The sequence below is a fragment of the Syzygium oleosum genome, unplaced genomic scaffold (assembly GCF_021117445.2).
Source record: "Syzygium oleosum isolate NSW1041296 unplaced genomic scaffold, Sole_v2.1 Sole_v2.13, whole genome shotgun sequence".
Classification (NCBI taxonomy): domain Eukaryota; kingdom Viridiplantae; phylum Streptophyta; class Magnoliopsida; order Myrtales; family Myrtaceae; genus Syzygium; species Syzygium oleosum.
This window is the reverse complement of record NW_026607497.1, coordinates 9778414-9795853: the sequence shown is the minus strand read 5'-3', so window position 1 is coordinate 9795853 and position 17440 is coordinate 9778414. Positions and strand designations below refer to the sequence as shown.

Here is a 17440-nt window from a genome sequence, read left to right as displayed (position 1 = left end):
TGAAATGGACGTTAAAAAAATTAAACTCGAGATCTTAACTCTAGTGTCATGTAAAAAAGGTATTTCTACCGTTGGTTAGTCTATCATTAGTAATATTATTACGTAATTCGTAAGGTTTATACAACATGAAGGTGTTTTTTTTTACTCTCTTCATGTGTACGAGACGAGTGCCCATTTACGAGGGAGTTGGGGATCAAATGGGTCTCTGTTTTCTTCTGACAAACTCTATGGAAATGGAATAAAAATACGAAATTGATAGTTTCTACAAGATAAATTGCTGATTGACTTTTCAATGATCAAGAAATTGCCTTTGCAATTTGCACAATCAAAATAAAAATTGTTCATCCACTCTCCACAAGCCCATATCCAATGTGGGAAAGGGCATTGGACTTCCAAAATCAACCTCAGCATCCACATTCATCTCTCTCTTTCTCCTCTTCGCCCTCATCGTCAAGCTGTCATCGCTGGACGCAGATGGCGAGCTAGGCTCGGCGAACCGACGCTTGCGGCTGACCCTGACAGGCTAGTACTCGGCCGAACCGGTGAGGTGAGGGAAGTTGAGCTTGGCCTTGGACCCCCTCATCTTAAAAGCAGCCCGATCATAGGTCAATGCCGCATCCTCAGGTGTCTCATAAGTCCCGAGCCAAATCCTCGCCCCGTTCTTCTTGGGGTCCCTTATCTCCGCTGCATAACTTCCCCACGGTCGTCTCCTCACTCCTTTGTAATGTGTCTTCTCAACCAGCGCTTGTACCTCACGCTCCACCATCTCCGGTTTCTTCTCCGTCGCCGGACTAATGCTGTTGTAATCAATGGTTGTCACTTCCAAATCAAGTTCTTGATTCGAAGCCAAAGGCATCATCCACCCGAAGTTGAGCATGTCACGCAAAGCGCCATATACAACAAAATGTCCTCCGAGTCGTCGACTTCTAGGGGCAGTTGGCTCCAACTCTCCATTAGTAAAAGACTGCTGACGCTCAAACTCCTCGAGTTACATGTCCACATGAGTTGCTGCAGAAGATGTTGCGTTGATACTATCATCATCATCTTCAAGAAGATACTGACAAATGGATTTCAGAACTTCGGATTGATCGGTCTCAAAGGGACTGATAATTTCTTGAAGCATTTTCGTTTTTGGCAGGAATCTGTAGCTTTGTAGTCACTGATTTTGGAAGATTTGAAGGGATGATTTGGTTTCTGAAGAGTGAATGGTTGGAAAAGACCATCAAAGTGGGAGCTATATATATAGGTTGAGCTTGACTGCTTGACTGGTAATTATTGCAACATATAAATAATTAATTCTTAGCTGCTATTTATTTTAGATCAAGCTTCTGCGAAAGTGCATTTGGTGATGACTAATAAGATTCTCAACACATGTTTCGTATGCTCAATTAGACTTTTTTAATCACGAAAGACATAAATTGATATATTTTTTACTATCCGTTTTGAATTAAAATACTAAAGCATGGGGCACGCTCCGTTTTATTTTATTGGGGAAGGACAACGATGTTTGCATGCTTTTGTATATAAATTAAGTTTTTTAGATCTGATGTGTGGTGCCGGATTGGTCAAATCACAAACGCGTTTGATAAAGAGAAAAATGCAGGGCTGTATTACTCTGCATTCAATGTACGGATTTTTAAAATGTGCTATTAAGTTTCAATCAGGGTTGGTAACCGTCAAAAAGTAATTGAAAAAAATAAGGATGAGTGTATTCTAAAACTCATCAAAAAATATAGTTGAATTTTAAAACTTTCGAAAAGTAGCATTTAGGCCTCAATTTGTTTTTTGATTTTTTTTCAAGGATGAACCATTTTCTTTACCTCATTGGAGTTTAGGAATGCATAGTAATTATTTAATTGTCTGAATACTTCCACATGTTTCTCTACTTGACTTTTATGGTCCATCATACAAGGAACAGATCACCTGAACACTGAAGAGGCAGGCTTTGAGATCCTGACGAACATGTCATTTCTTAGCTTGGGTCGCGCCAATATTGATGGACAATTTGCAGATGCCTTATTGAACGTTCAGCGGCTTCATTGGCAAGGGTGCTCTCGAGATATGATCAGCATTCATTTAGAGAAAAATGAGAAACTAGTTATTCTTGATCTTTCGTGCAGTAAGGTTACAGAATCCTAGGGATGTTGGAAAAGAATTAAGGTCGGTTTATAGCTCACTTGTTGTTGTGTTTGTGTTGGCCCTTAATTACATTGAGAGTTCTAAGCCATCTGACCTTTTTCCCTTGTTTTGCAGATGGAGCGTTTGAAAGTTTTGAATCTTACAGGTTGCAAGGACTTACCAAGTTACTCCCAGCTTTTCCTGTTGCCCAAATTTGGAGATACTGATTCTTGAGCGATGTTTTCGATTGGTTCATTTAGATCCTTCAGTTAATGATATGAAGCTCTTGGTCACCCTAAATTTGAAGTTCTGCTCCGAACTTAGCATGTTGCTAGCGGAAATGGACTAGATGAATGCTTTGAAAGAGCTCATGATTGATGGCACTTCCGTACGAGAACTTCCTGCATCAATAGGCAGATTGGTTCGATTGCAAATTCTTAATGCCGCTAATTGCTTCTCATTGGTTCGTGTTCCTGGTTCAATTTGTGAACTTAAAACTATTTCAATGCTAGCCTTGGATAACACAAAAATTCTTGTACTACCCGAGTCAATTGAATACTTGACGGAACTCAGATGCTTGTCTTTGAGGGATTGTCGTGGGCTAGGAAAGCTTCCGGAATCCACAGGCAAATTGAGTTTCTCATTAGTAGAGTTGGATATTTGGAAAAGTGCCAATTTAAGTCCTAAACTTTTTTAGTGCCAATTTAGTCTAAATCTTTTTGGTGTCAATTCGTCTAAACCTTTTGCATTGGTGCCAATTTAGTCCTAAACCTTTTTTGTGCCAATTTAGTCCTAAACCTTTTAAATTGGTGCAAATTCAGTCCTAAACCTTTATTTTTTTGCCAATTTAGTCCTTGCTAATTTTGACCAGAATTGCCGACGTGGACGCTTGCTGGCCGCTGACCGAGTCACGGGTGCAATGACGTGGCGCACGTGGACAAATTAAATAATATTTTAATATTTTTTGAATTTTTATTTTTTCCTTTTTCTTTTTTTTTTCCACTTTTTTTTGGGTTTCTCCTTCCTGGCCGGCCGGCCGTCAGGCCGCCGTAGGCTGGCAAGCTCGACCTCGCCATGGTTGGGCGAGGCCCGACCTGCGGCGAGGGCAAACCTCGCCATGGTCGGGCGAGGCCCAACCTCGTCGGATCTGGCGAGGTCGGGCCTCGCCCAGCCGCAGACGAGGCCCGAGCCTCGCCGGATCCGAGCGAGGTCGGGACTCCCCAACCATAGCGAGGCTCACTCTCGCCGCGGCCTCCCGGCGAGGCTCGCTCTCGCCGCGGCCTTCGGCGAGGGCTCGAGCCTCGCCATGGTCAGGGGAGGCCCGACCTTGCCGGATCTGGCGAGGTCGAGCCTCGCCCAACCAAGGTGAGGCTCGGCCTCGCCGGGCGAGGCCGGCCTCCCCAGTGGCCGGCGAGAGGAAGGAGAAACCCAAAAAAAAAGTGGAAAAAAAGAAAAAAAGGAAAAAATGAAAATTCAAAAATATTAAAATATTATTTAATTTGTCCGCCGCCACGTCGCGTCGGTGACGGTCGTCGGCCGGCAAGGCCCACGCCGGCAAATTCCGGTCAAAATTGGCCGGAAGGACTAAATTGGCACAAAAATAAAAGGTTTAGGACTGAATTTGCACTAATTTAAAAGGTTTAGGATTGAATTGGCACCAAAAAAAGGTTTAGGACTAAATTGGCACTAATACAAAAGGTTTAGGACTGAATTGGCATCAAAAAAAGGTTTAGGACTAAATTGACACTAATGCAAAAGGTTTGGGACTTTTATGGCACTTTTCCCGATATTTCGGGTACAGGTATTTCGAGATTACCGGATTCAATTAAAAACCTATGGAACCTGAAAGTGTTGAAAATGGATTCTTGTTTCATAAGAGAATTTCCTCGTTGCATTGGAGAGTTGAGAAACCTGAAAGAAGTACAGCCTCCTGGTGCAGGAGTTTGGAGTGAGTCATTCCTAGTGATATTGTGAAACTATGTTGTCTGAGAGAATTGAGGCTTCGGGGTACACGTCTATCAAGCCTTCCATCAATCATCCAGCTCGTGCAAAGTCTTCAGACTCTGGATTTGGTACACTGCGACAATCTCAAAGAGTTGCCTACCCTTCCCCATAACGTAAGTAACCTATCTGTCAATCCTGACTTGAAGCAAAAAATGTTAGAATCTTCAAGATTCAGCCGTTGGTGGCATGTATTGTGATAAATAATGCAGTGTTAGTTTGGATCAGATGATTGAGTGTTGTCATTTGTTGTGTTTAGTAGGGTTGATGATTACATTACACCCATGGCAATTTTAGAGTTGTGTCGACCAAACTCTTCTCAGTCGAATATGTTTCCCTCTTTCTTATATTTCTATTTTTCATCTCTGGTGTATATGTATCGATTTAGCATAGTCATGGATTTCAATGACTATTGGTAATATTTTCATAGCAACTACGATAATCTAACAAAACACATGCACTGAATAAGAGAAAATACTCATGTCATTGAAAGTTAACCGTAGAGGAATGCTTTGTGTCATTGGAAATTAGCCGTATAGTACATGTCAGTCGTAAATCACTTTCCCGAACTTTGACAACGTTACATAATGGCACCAAATTTTGAGAAGTTACATATCATCCTCTTGAGCTTTGGTATTTGTTTTGTTACTACTTTTTTTCCTCTGCATAGCAAATTAAACATTCCCCAAAACGGGGACTTGCCCATTTTCTTGACTAGAATAATCTCTACTACATGGTGCATGAAGTTAAGAAGATAGAAAGGATGTATGACCAATGAAGTTGACAATAATTCAGCTAAGTTTGTCAAGAAAAATAATTTAATCCACACTAAAATAACACTCAACGATTATGTAGACTAGAAAAATTAGGCATTAACACTTAAAGAGTTGACCGGCAACTTTTCAGGGTTTAGGGTCAATTGTGCAACAGTATCAGATTTCAGGGAAATAATTTGTGAAATTTTATAATTTGGGAGCTATTGTTAAATAATGCCTAATCATCCCTGATATTACGATTGTTTGGGACTCTCGAAATGATGCACCTGTACAAATGTCGGATTGTACTTATGACTCCTCGGGTCATCATCAAGATGAAAAGTACAAAAATCCAAATGGGTCTTCTCAAACGATAAAGTCATCTCCAGTTATTTATCAAAACACTTAACTTTAAACCACACATATATCGAACAATTCAAATTTTAAATGAGTTGGTGATGACTATAAATCTTCTAGCTATAAAATAGATGAACTATATTGAGTTCGAAAGTATTTCGGTTTCAACTTAATATCTTTTCTTGAGCTGCTCATCAACAATTGTTTCAATCATCCGTATGGAAATGCTCATGTCGTGTAGAGATTAAGCTTTATGTCGTTGAAAATTAGCCGTATTGTAAATATTAGTTGCTGAAGAAAAGCAATCAACCTCACGAATGACCATCATTTTCTTAATCGAACATTTCATTTATAAATGTTTTGTTTATTAGATCCACGTCATACATATGGGTCGGTTCATACTTATACCGAGTTCTTTTGTATTTCGGGAAAATTACCAAAAAAGTCCTAAACCTTTTGCAATTGTGCCAATTCAGTCCTAAACCTTTTTTTTTTGGGCCATTTCAGTCCTAAACCTTTTACAATTGTGTCAATTCAGTCCATTAGGCCACTTTTGGCCGGCCACGTGGACGTGGACGCTGCCGCGCCCGCCGGCCTACGTGGCATTATTTTAATTTTTTTTTTCCTTTTTTTTTTCCTTCTTCCCTCTTGCCGGTCCGGCCAGGGAGGAGCTCGCCAGGGCGAGGTGACCTCGCCGGCCATGGGCAAGGTTGACCTCACTGCCAGCCATGGCGAGGTCCAGCTCACCGGCCATGGGTGAATTGGCACAATTGTAAAAGTTTAGGACTGAAATGGCAAAAAAAAAGGTTTAAGACTGAATTGGCACAATTGCAAAAGGTTTAAGATTTTTTTGGTAATTTTCCCTTGTATTTCAAAACCCGAACTGGGACTGCACATCCAAGTTAACACTAGCTCCGTTATTTTATCCGCAGCTCACGTGTTTGAGTGTCGATCATCACTGCATTTGTTTTCGGTCAATGTTTCAATTTGAATTAGGAGTGTTCGATTTCAGGATGGATCAATTTTCAGCCTAGTGGTTATTTGAGTGAATCTCGACCTAAAGGATAAAAACTTGTCCAAGCTTAAAAACCACACTGCATCACAGCATGAAAGGGTTGGTCTCGCTTCCTCTTTCCGAATTTACTTTGCGCACTGCTTTCAGTGATACACGCAAATACATGTAGAAAGCAAATCAAGCAATGAAGAGATAAAAGAGTGATTCATTGATTGGAAATGTAAGAACAGAGGATCTCAGTGCTTCCGATCGGTGAATAAGATGATTAGATTGACCAATTAGCACGGTGGACCACACAAGACACTTTGGGTCAAAATACCTAACTCGAATCTTGTTTAATCCCAGGACCGCATTAGGTTATGAGCCATTGCTTGGTAGTTCAGTCTAGGAATTAGGACACGAATTTTTTTAAAATGAACACAATCAGCGTCAAACTTTGTTTGGGTTAAGGTAATTAGTCTGAAGGAAGAATAGAATTTAAGGTAAAATAGTCATAATTTCCATAATAGCATATGCCAGTGGATTTACCATGATTTAGGAAACGAATTTTTCCTATGTAGTTGTCCGTCAACCAAATATTGCATTTTGCACTCTGGCCACAAAAAGTAAAACAAAAATTTCAAGTAATTCATGATTTGGCTGGTTTTTTGTCCTGAATCTCTAATTACCCTCAGAAACGTACATGCAGGGGCATGGTTAAAGTTATGTGTTGAATTATTGAGTCCAATTGGGCTGCACCAAATTTGATGTTGGAGAAAACATCATCTCGGGTCATCCAACATATATCCTGATAATTGTTCAAAAAATTATGAGAATCTCATTCAATATATAAGTACCGATTGAGACATGATAAGTGATGGCGTAAATCCTTTGATGATTTCTCACTATCTAATGATTTTCCTTTTTATTCTTTGGGCGTAACAGTTAGGTGATATCTTAGGTCAACTTGCATGCACCAGATAAAGTCCAAGTCCACCTCACTGGTGTGGTCAAGGTATGGTCAAAGTTAGACTGTCCACATTCCGACCAAGGAACCTCATAAAGTCACGATTTTCATTAACTAACTCATTCTTTTGAAATCTCGACGGAAATTCATTTATTTGTCGTGTGGCTAATAGCAACAATAGTTTCGTGTGGATCCGGTTTCCATATGGATAGCTAGGTAAAACAAAAGTCACATACCAACCAAAGTCACACATATCTATTTTCACAAAGCTTTAAACTGATGGCATGCAATGGTTTATATTTGACTCCATCAAGACACTTGAAGTCCAATGGTCTGTGTTTCTGGATGGTCGGACCTCGTTCAAAGACGCACCAAAAACACCTTCCTTTGGCTTTGGTCCTCTCCACCTAATCCTAAGTCTCACGCACGTCTCGAAGGTACATTTGACCTGTGACATTATCCGGGAATCTTGCATGCATACAAAAAAGGTAACTGACAAAAAATGTAGTTTGTCAATCGCATGCGTTACTGATTACCTTTCAATGAAATGAAATCATGGGAAGTTTTACTCTGTTCTCGGCTAACCCCAAGAAATTATATTTACCTAGCAAGAAGATTGAGCAAAAGGGAACATCCATGTGTCAATCAGGTTGTGAAATTATCGGCACCTGAATTTTGGCAACCCATTTAGCCATTCATATTGCATAAGAAAATTATGAGTCGACCCAACCCCTAAAAAAAATAAAAGTATCACTTGCATTATTCATATTTGCATTTTTATTTTACTTTAAGTCATCGCATGACTTCCCTACGATGCTACCATGGACCGATGCACAGACAAGCGTGTGTAGGATCATCTCCCATAGATATCTGGCCGTTCACGTGCTCTTAATCTCGGTCAATAATTCGAAAGGAAAGAAAGGCAATTGCGATCGGCAAATCGAGAATATCCAGAGTTTGAAAGGAAAAACAGTGGAACTTGGTAATGCTAAAGAGATCAATTCGGTGGGGATCTGATAATGGGCTGGCCAAATGGAAGAGATTTTGGAGATGGGATGAAGGCTTGGATTTCGGTGAGTGGTTGAGAAGAGAACGAGGCAATTAGGGGCTTGAGCCAATGGATTTGAGCAAATGCGATATCCGGGCTGTTAGGGAGATTTTCATGCAAATGCGATAATATCTCATGGTTGTTAAGGGAGGTTTGAATGGAAAGTTGTGGTTATATTCGGCACAACCCCAAGGAGGTTCCACTGGCATCATTTCAAAGAGCAGTCATCTTCATCCGCTGTTGCTCTCCTCCACACTCCGCCGCCCGCCACCACCAGTCCCTAAGCCAAGACAAGCCGCCACCATATCCTCCTCTCGATCCTCGACGTTGCCCTGACGTGGTCGTTCATCTCATCCACCGCGAGTCCTCCATTGACTGTCGCACCCGCGGCCTCATCAATCGGGCGTCCCTGCTTGGCGGCCCTCCACTTGAGGTCCTGCTATCCTCCGACGCTATCATCTTTCTTCTTCAGCAACATACATCTTCATTCGCTCGAAAAAGAAACGCGAGCTATTCAATTGAGCAGAAAGTGGATGTGCCGTGAGTGTCTTCTGAAAAAAACAATAATAAACTGGTGAATTCGAGGGCATCCACAGAGCATTCGGTCTTGAAGAAGAGAAGACATACGCACCAATCATCGACGCACACTTGAGCGAGAGAGACACACGTCCATTGTTCACATCTCGAACACACCATCCACGGCAAGACTCTCTCGCACGTCCCCTCGTGTCTTTCAAGGTGTTCCACTCCGTCCAGCAATTCCAACTCGTCTAGGCTCCTTACTACCGCGCCCAGCAACGCCGACGCCAGCTCCGTGGCGGCTCCGCCTTGCTCAGCCGCGACTTCCAGGCGCAGCGACCGACACGCCGTCAGCTCGCTGACGAGCCTCACTATCAAGCACAGCAGCTCGGCCAAGAAGTCCAGCTAATCCAGCCGCGGCCAGTGATCCCAGCAGATCTGCTAGACCTCCTTGCAAGCTTTCAGGTTTCTCGGCGAAGCAGCTCGGCACCTGTGGTCATTTAACGCCATTGGTGATTGTCTGTGGCGTTTCCAGCAAACATCCGTCCTCGCCATTACGTTCAAGAGCCGCTAGTTGCCCAGCGAGCCCCTTTTGCAAATCCCGGCATTGAACAACCGCTGCCATAGCTTCGCCAGCCACACTCTCTTGCCGGTGCCCACCAGAAGAGGCCGCACCTTACCTCGCTTTGATTGTCTTAGGTTAATCCTTGCTCAAGGTAAGCCGAGGTTTGTCTAAATTCATTTTAGTATATGGTCTTTAGATGCATGTTATTAGTTAATAGAACCTTAGGCTATCACGATTTGATCCTTTCCTTTTGGACCTTTACATTAAGGTCGAACTCCAATCAATGATGTGACTAATTCTAATCATAACATGTATTTCGATGCATTGTCATTGCATGTCTAGAGTTTGGGGCACGTTCATAATTTGTTATCTAGGGCAATGCATTTTGGTCTTAGAGTGCATGTAGATTTAGAGTAGTTCATGGTTTTTACTAGTCGAAAACAAAAGAGAAAAAATAAAAAAAATGTTACTTGGCTTTCATATAGATTGCATGTGGACTTAGAGTTAATTTAGTCTCATATCACGTAATGCACGTCATCTAGAAAATCACATTCTTGATAATTATGTGGTGAAGATTGGAGTAACGTCATTGCATTTCATGCATCATTCATATTGCATATCATTAAAAAGACAAATATGAAAAGAGTCAGCATTGCATCATCAAGTCGATATTCTTTTAATAAATATCAAAAGGTCATATAAAGGATCCTAAGTATAATTTGCCGTTTTTGGAAATATAAAAAATAATACAAAAAATAGCATTTCATAGAACTTACATCATAGGATTAGTCCATAATTAATTCTATCTTATGTCGTGGCATCTATGGCATATCATGTCGTTAGCTTTAGGAATTGATCCCATATCGTTGCATATAGTTAATTCATTATAGCATAGCACGCAAGACATTTGGGACTTTATGTTAGTTCATCAATGCGTGTTAGATTAGTGCATATAATCATAGCATTATTTGAGTCGTGTCCATATTGCAATTAGCGAGCTCATCTCATAAACAAGAAAACATATAAAGAATGAATTGACATTACATCTTAGTTATCTCTAAATAGCTTAGGTCATGCATTAGTCATATTCATCAACATTCTCATTAATAAAATGCATTCGTCATCACATGTTTGTTTCCTAAGTCTAAACTTGCAGAATCCCCGTCTCAATGACTGTTGAATGCACATCCATTCCTGCTTGCCCATGCATTTGAGGTTCTTTAATCTTTTGAGTAATTTATTTACTGTCTTGATTATTAAATATCCCACCTTTAGGTGTTAAACCTCACATGTAAATATACATGCACATGTGTTTGTGTCATTCTACCTCCATGATCAAGCACAAATATTTTTTCGACCAAAAAACAAGTACAAATATTTTCAAAACAAGGCAGCATTTGTTTTGATTGGCACGGAATACTTTTTCATCAAGATACTTTCTCTTATAATGAAATCCCAGCGAAGGACTGCATTCTTGTTTGATCCGAAGATAAGCCGGTTGCTTTGTTTTCATTCATAGAGAGTATCACTGAAGCTCCCAATTCCCTTGTTCTTTATAATTACACTCATTTTCGTCTTTTTGTTCAAAGTAAAATGACACTCAAGGAAGAAAGGATCAGGATGTTGGTGCCCGAAGGCAAGAGAGCCGAGATGGCACACCTTCGACGTCAAATGGACGAGCTGGGCAAGAGACTGGAAGACCTGTCACATCGCATGGATAAGTTCCTTGCGAGACTAGAAGATGCATTGAACGGGGGTAAAGCCCCCAAATGTCAATCCGAGCAGCAAAGCTGAAGGTGATAAAAATGTCCAAAAAACCGGTGATACTATCTTTGCCATTGACGAGGAACTGGAAGATAGGATGAGTTCGAATTGCCCAGGATAGGTGCATATTTAATTTTTCGCATACTCCTCTGTAAAGTAGCCTTTCCTACTTTCTCGGATTTCGATTTCCTGTTTTCAATAACGTAATTCGTTCCTTTCAATAAATTGCAAGTTCATGAAAAAAATTTATATTTTGAGGGCATGTAGAAGCACATCAAAACTAGCCCTATAATGAAATCTCTTTGAGGAGGGCTGGTTTATGCACAATCCCTCCAAAATTTGTGAAAGTCAAAAATTTCAATCACAATCCTTTCCGTTTCTGGCTAAAATTAATTCTTAGCTCCAATGCATTTTGGATGGAGCTTCTGAGAAAGTCCATTTTGGACCAAAATTTTTGGTGATATGAATCATAAGATGCTCAACACATGTTTCAAATGCTCAATTACGACTTTTCTAATCACGAGAGACATAAATTGTTATACTTTTTCATTACCCGTTCTGAACTAAAAAGCCAGAGCATGGGACAATTTCCGTTTTGTAAATTGGGCAAGGACAACAAATGTCGGTGCATGCTATTGTGTTTATTTTTAAGGTTTTTAGATCTGATATGGGGGTGCAGTACAGATTCAATCACATACGCAAGTGATATAAAGAAAATTGCATGGATTGTTTTGTAATATACAGATCTTTTTTGCTAGTAAATTTATATTAAGTGTGAGTCAGTGTTAGAAAAATATTTGATAAAAGAAAATGACCGGCAACTTGGTCAAAGACCGGCAACTTTATCCATGATAAATTGTTGGTGTAACCTACCAACACTTTCACGCAGTTGCCACCTTTTTGTTATAGTTTACAATTTTGGTTTGTTTCACGCGAAAAATTGGACGTCAACAAATAATTATTCTCCATATCATCCTTCGGAATCACTTGAAAAAGATTCAAGAAAAAACATTTTTATGATTGACAAAAATTATATATATATCCATAAATTTTAAAAAAGTGATTTACGCTTCTTAAAATTCAAATTCAAATTTTCAAATTCTAATTAGATCTCTCCACTGTTGCCATCAGTATGCCCATCATCTGAACCCAAGACCTAAGAACCTGGCGCCCAAACCGGAAATCCTAAACCTGGAGCAGTACACCTAGCACCCTAGTGGTCAGATCCAAGACTCTGGGACCAAAATTAGGACCTCCGAGAGTTCGAATCACAGCCTACAAGCTAGGATACAAACCTTGGTGCCCGAACACAAGACCTCAACACTTGGACACGAGAACTAAGTGTCGACCTAGGACCACGACCCCCACACGTTGAGACGTAGGGGGCAAGCCTCCAGACCTAGGCCCAAGACTTTTTATTGTTTTGGTCGGATAGCCCAAGACTTGGACCACGGTGATCGAACCCGGAATCCTAATAAGTGGGGGACCTATGACGCTGTGGCAAGGTTCTGGATTTTGACACCCAACTCAATCTCCAATAATGTGGATCTCATAAGGGGTCACTGTCCTTCGTCAAGTCTCTAAGGTCGCAAGTTGGGCGTCAAGACCTTTGGTTCGACTCCAGATTCCTAGGTTCCCATAATCAGTTCCTAGCCTCGGGGCCTCGAATGCGTGTCTTAAGCCCGACCTTTGATATCCCAAGTCTAGGCACCGGGGTACGTATGTCTAAGGATCTTGTCGTAGTGCACTTTAATCAGGTATATTGTTCAAAAAGCATGTTTAAGGATCTTTAAGTATCAAAATGATAAATAAATAAAAAGGAGGTCTACCTCATTTGAAAAGTCCAGCCGAAATTGATTCATTGGTTTTGAAAATGCTTGCTTAAAAAAATTAATATCTAATTTCTGCAAGAAAAATTGAGCCAAGTATATTCTAAAATTCTAACTAATATTGTTTCCTTGATAAGTCTAAACTCAAACTACACAATCTAACATTCTTTTGTTCTTACGATTATGTCTTCATAATGAACATGATATATATAACCCCATTGGTTTTACCTTTTTTATGTAAGTTGACCACTCCTACTTATAAAATGTCAACGGTTTGGATCCACTTTTTAATTGGAAGAAATTATATATTCTTGATTAATCCTTGACGTTTGTTTGAATTGACACGAGACAATAAAGTTTTGTCTTAAAGCAATTATAAGAGCAAGAAGTTTTTCTCGGGAAAGTCTTTTGGTTCTCTTTGAACATGAGGTAACTGCCTACCGCATGCACACATGATTTGGGCGGCTCGGTAAATGGTCGTATGAAATTACCTAACAATCTCTCTAAAATCAATGCTTATTGGGAAATTTGTTTTGAGCAATTCATGTTGTTAATTTGTTGCTCAACCTTTGCTTAGCTTGAGCAAACAACTCATCGAGGCATACAAAAACCTAAGAAGAAAATGTAAAAAATTAATATACGTAATGACAAAACTCTGAATTAAGCAAACTCAACGATTGGGGATGAAAGTGTTTGTAAGAATTCAACACTTCAAATATGAAGAAGTCATAAAAGAATGACCAAAAGAACGTTATGACGTACCGAGTCTGATATCTTTACTCTAATCCCACATGAAAGTTGAGTACGTAATTCTGTGTACTAAGATCTAAAGTTATTTGAGAATAACACAAAGTTATATCTTCAATCTTAACGGTTCTTGGATACATTGTAGCTGATAGATCACACAAGACTCACAAGGAACCAAATGCTAATTTTACCAACATTTTTTGCTTTTGTTAGTCACTTTCTAGACGACGTGAAAGTGTTTTTTCTCCTCATTTCATATGTAGGAAACTGGCGCGGCGTTGGGGATACTGTCCGCTTTTTGGTTATTCCTGACAAACTCAAATGGAAATGAAATCAAAACACTAAATTGATGGTTTCCATTCTACAACATAAATTGCCTGATTAACTTCTCATTGATCAAAACAATGTCTTTCCAGTTTGCATAATCAAAGTACAAATTGTTCATCCCCACTCCAAAAACCAATATCCAATATGGGAAAGGGGAGTGGAGTTCCAAAATCCACCTCAGCACCCACATTCACCTCCCTCTTTCTCCTCTTCGTCCTCGTCGCCAAACCGTCATCGCTGGACGTGGATGGCGAGCTAGGCTCAGCAGACAAACGCTTGCGGCTGACCCTGACAAGCTCGTACTCGGCCTCACCGACAAGGTGAGGGAAGTTGACCTTGGCCTTGGACCCCCTCATCTTAGAAGCTGTCCGGTTATAGGCCAATGCCGCGTCCTCGGGTGTGTCGTAAGTCCCGAGCCAAATCCTTGTCCCGTTCTTCTTGGGGTCCCATATTTCCGCCGCGTATTTTCCCCACGGTCGCCTCCTTACTCCTTTGTAATGTTTCTTCTCGACCAGCGCTTGTACCTCCTGTTCCACCATCTCCAATTTCTTCTCTATTGCTGAACCAATGCTGTTATAATCTGCGGTCGTTACTCCGAAATCAAGTCCTTGATTCGAACCCAGACCAATGCTGTCATAATCAATGGTCGTCACTTCAAAATCATGTTCTTGATTCGACACCGAGGGCATTGTCCACCCAGAATTGAGCCCGTCGCACATAGCGTCGTACACCAACATGTCCGCCGAGTCGTCAACTTTTAGGGGCAGTTCGCTCCAACTCTCTATCAGTAAGATATTGCTGAAGCTTGAACTCCTTGAGTACGCGTTTGCAGGAGTTGGTGCATAAAATGTTGCGCTGACACTATCATCATCATCTTCAAAATGATGCTCACAAATGGATTTCAAAACGTTGAATCGATCGGTCTCAAAGGGACTGCTGATTTCCTGAAGCATTTTCGTTTTTGGGCTAGAATTTATAGCTTGAGATCACTGAACGTGGGAGATTGAGGGGATGATTTCGTTTCTGAAGTAAGAATGTAGAGTTGAAAAGACCATGGAAGTGGGTATATATGTTGAGCTTGACTGCTTGAGCGGTGGAAGATTGAAGGGATGGTTTTGGATGGAGCTACTGAGAAAGTGCATCTGGTGATGACTAATGAGATTCTCAAAAACATGTTTCAAATGCTCAATTGGACTTTTTTTAATCACGAAAGACGTAAATTTATATATATTTTGTTATCCGTACTGAATTAAAAAGCCAAAGCATGGGGCACACTGTTGTATTTAATTGGGGTAGGACAATGATATTTGTGCATGCTTTTTGTATCTAAATTGCAGAACTATATTGTTCTCCATTCAAATATAAGAATTCTTTTTTTTTGTGCTAATAAGTTTTTAATAAATATTGGTAAGTATAAAAAAAATTTCGTTTAAATATTTTTTTAAGAATGAACACAATCAGCGTTGAACTTTGTTCGGGACTAAGGTAATTGATTTGGTGGAAGAAAAGAATTCAAGGTAAATTAGTTACAATTTCCATAAGAGCAAATGCCAGTGGATTTACCTTGATTGAGGAAATGAAGTTTTCCTATGTTATTATACGGCAACCAAATATTGTTGTTTGCATTCTGGCCAAAAAAAAAAACGAGAAACAAAAGAAAAGAAAATCATAGTTTGCATTGTGATTCCTGATTAGAATGGTTTTTTGTTGTCAATTATTTATCGAATCGGTTACCCTCAGAAAATCATAGTTTGCATGATGGAATCAGTCCATCCAGATGCCTCAAAAGAATGAGCAGGTGATTCATTGATTTCATTTCCTTCAAATTTTTTTTTTGGTCGGACATTTGCTTCAATTTGGTTGCACTAAATTTGAAGCCGGAGAAAATATCATCTCAATTTATTCAACATATACCTGATCATTCGTCAGGAAATTATAAGAATCTCATTCGACATCTCAATATTGATCTAAATATGATGAGTGACAATGTAAATCCTTTAATGGTTTTTCACTATCGAATGATTTTCGTTTTATTTTTTGGGCGTAGCAGTCAGATGATATCTGGAGTTAGTTTTTATGTATCTAATAAATTCCACCTCCTCGGTACGGTCAAAGATGGACCATCCACATTGCAATCAAGACATCTCATGTAGTCACTATTTTCATTAACCTACTCAGTTTTTATGTTACCTAGAATTTAAACCGGGAGATGCTCTCATTGGGGTTGTTAGTAGTTACCTTTTAACCCCAGGGTTCATTGCAACTTTGGGGCGCTTCTAACCAACTCTACTAGTGAGCTGACCGGAAGAGTACACGCCTTGTTTTATGTCCCGGCAATCGGACAACCCAGAGTTGACCGGAAGAATACACGCCTTGTTTTACATCCTGGCGGCTGGACAACTCAGAGCCCCCCTATTCCCCCCTGATGTTTTTCCTCCCAAGGAGGAGGGAGTATCCCCTTTGGAGTTTTACATCCACTAAGACCTAAGGGAGATACCTTAGGAGATGTAGTCTTTTAAGGACCTACTCAGGTCCTCTAGTTTAAAGTCTTTTCAAACTCTGGAGCAGCTTTATCTTCACGGATCTTCCCTCCGTGCGGGAATACCCCCTATCGTTTTATTGTCACTAGGGGTTGGGACGAAAGACTCGGCTGGATAATCCTACCATATGGTCATCCATTTCATTGTCCTGGGAGCCTTTTAAGGTCTTGCTCAAAACCTAGCATGTTCATTATCATCAACTGCACTTTACTTGAAACTTTTTTGTTTATGTTACCCAGAATTTAAAGATAATTGTTTGGATGGATTATGTGCATAAACTAGCATATGCTATTAGAGCTCAAACTTCGCATGCCGTCTTATCGCTTCATAAAGATCAAAGAAATTGTCTTTATTAATCAAGACTTTTTATTTGGCCATAGTTCAATCGAGGACCGTAGCAAAGGTACGATAGATTTAGAAAAATCATATTGTAAAGGTTTAGAGATTTAAATTTTCTTTTGATTACGGTTTTGTTGTTCGTTCAATGTCGCATCATTACAATTCACCGTGATTTTAGTTAAAATTCATCGGGAAAAGTTATTGTATAAAGAAATTATTGTATAGATCTACGTTACCGAGATATGTATTTCTTCTAATATTTTTTCCACCTTATGTTTTGCATGATTATATATTAACCAAAAATTTCCTTACATGATGCATTAGTGATTGGAAGCGTACGGCACCACCAGATACCGAGAATCTTGATGTCTGATATTAAATTTTAATATAATAACATAGGCATGCATGCATTCTGTAATTTTATAGTCCTTGTTCAATAAAATAAAATAAAACATAAAGGAACGTGACCCATCACTTTTTTTTTTCTAATTTTGCTTGGGATAATAAGAATTAGAATGCATTGATTTATAGCTGATAATATGACATATCAAATAACTAGAATATCAACAT

General features: G+C 39.9%; 1 protein-coding gene and 1 pseudogene across 1 annotated transcript; both read right to left on the bottom strand.

Annotated features, from left to right (window-relative positions):
- Nucleotides 1-325: 325 nt before the first annotated feature.
- LOC115692999 (ethylene-responsive transcription factor 13-like) lies at nt 326-1123 on the bottom strand (annotated as a pseudogene).
- Nucleotides 1124-14045: 12922 nt separating this feature from the next.
- Nucleotides 14046-14944, bottom strand: LOC115694632 (ethylene-responsive transcription factor 13-like). The gene is made up of 2 exons (XM_056317015.1): nt 14611-14944; nt 14046-14550 (listed from the first exon to the last, which is right to left on the bottom strand). Exons 1-2 carry the CDS (start codon nt 14942-14944, stop codon nt 14090-14092), a joined length of 795 nt encoding a protein of 264 aa, XP_056172990.1. The 3' UTR covers nt 14046-14089.
- Between the last annotated feature and the right edge of the window lie 2496 nt (nt 14945-17440).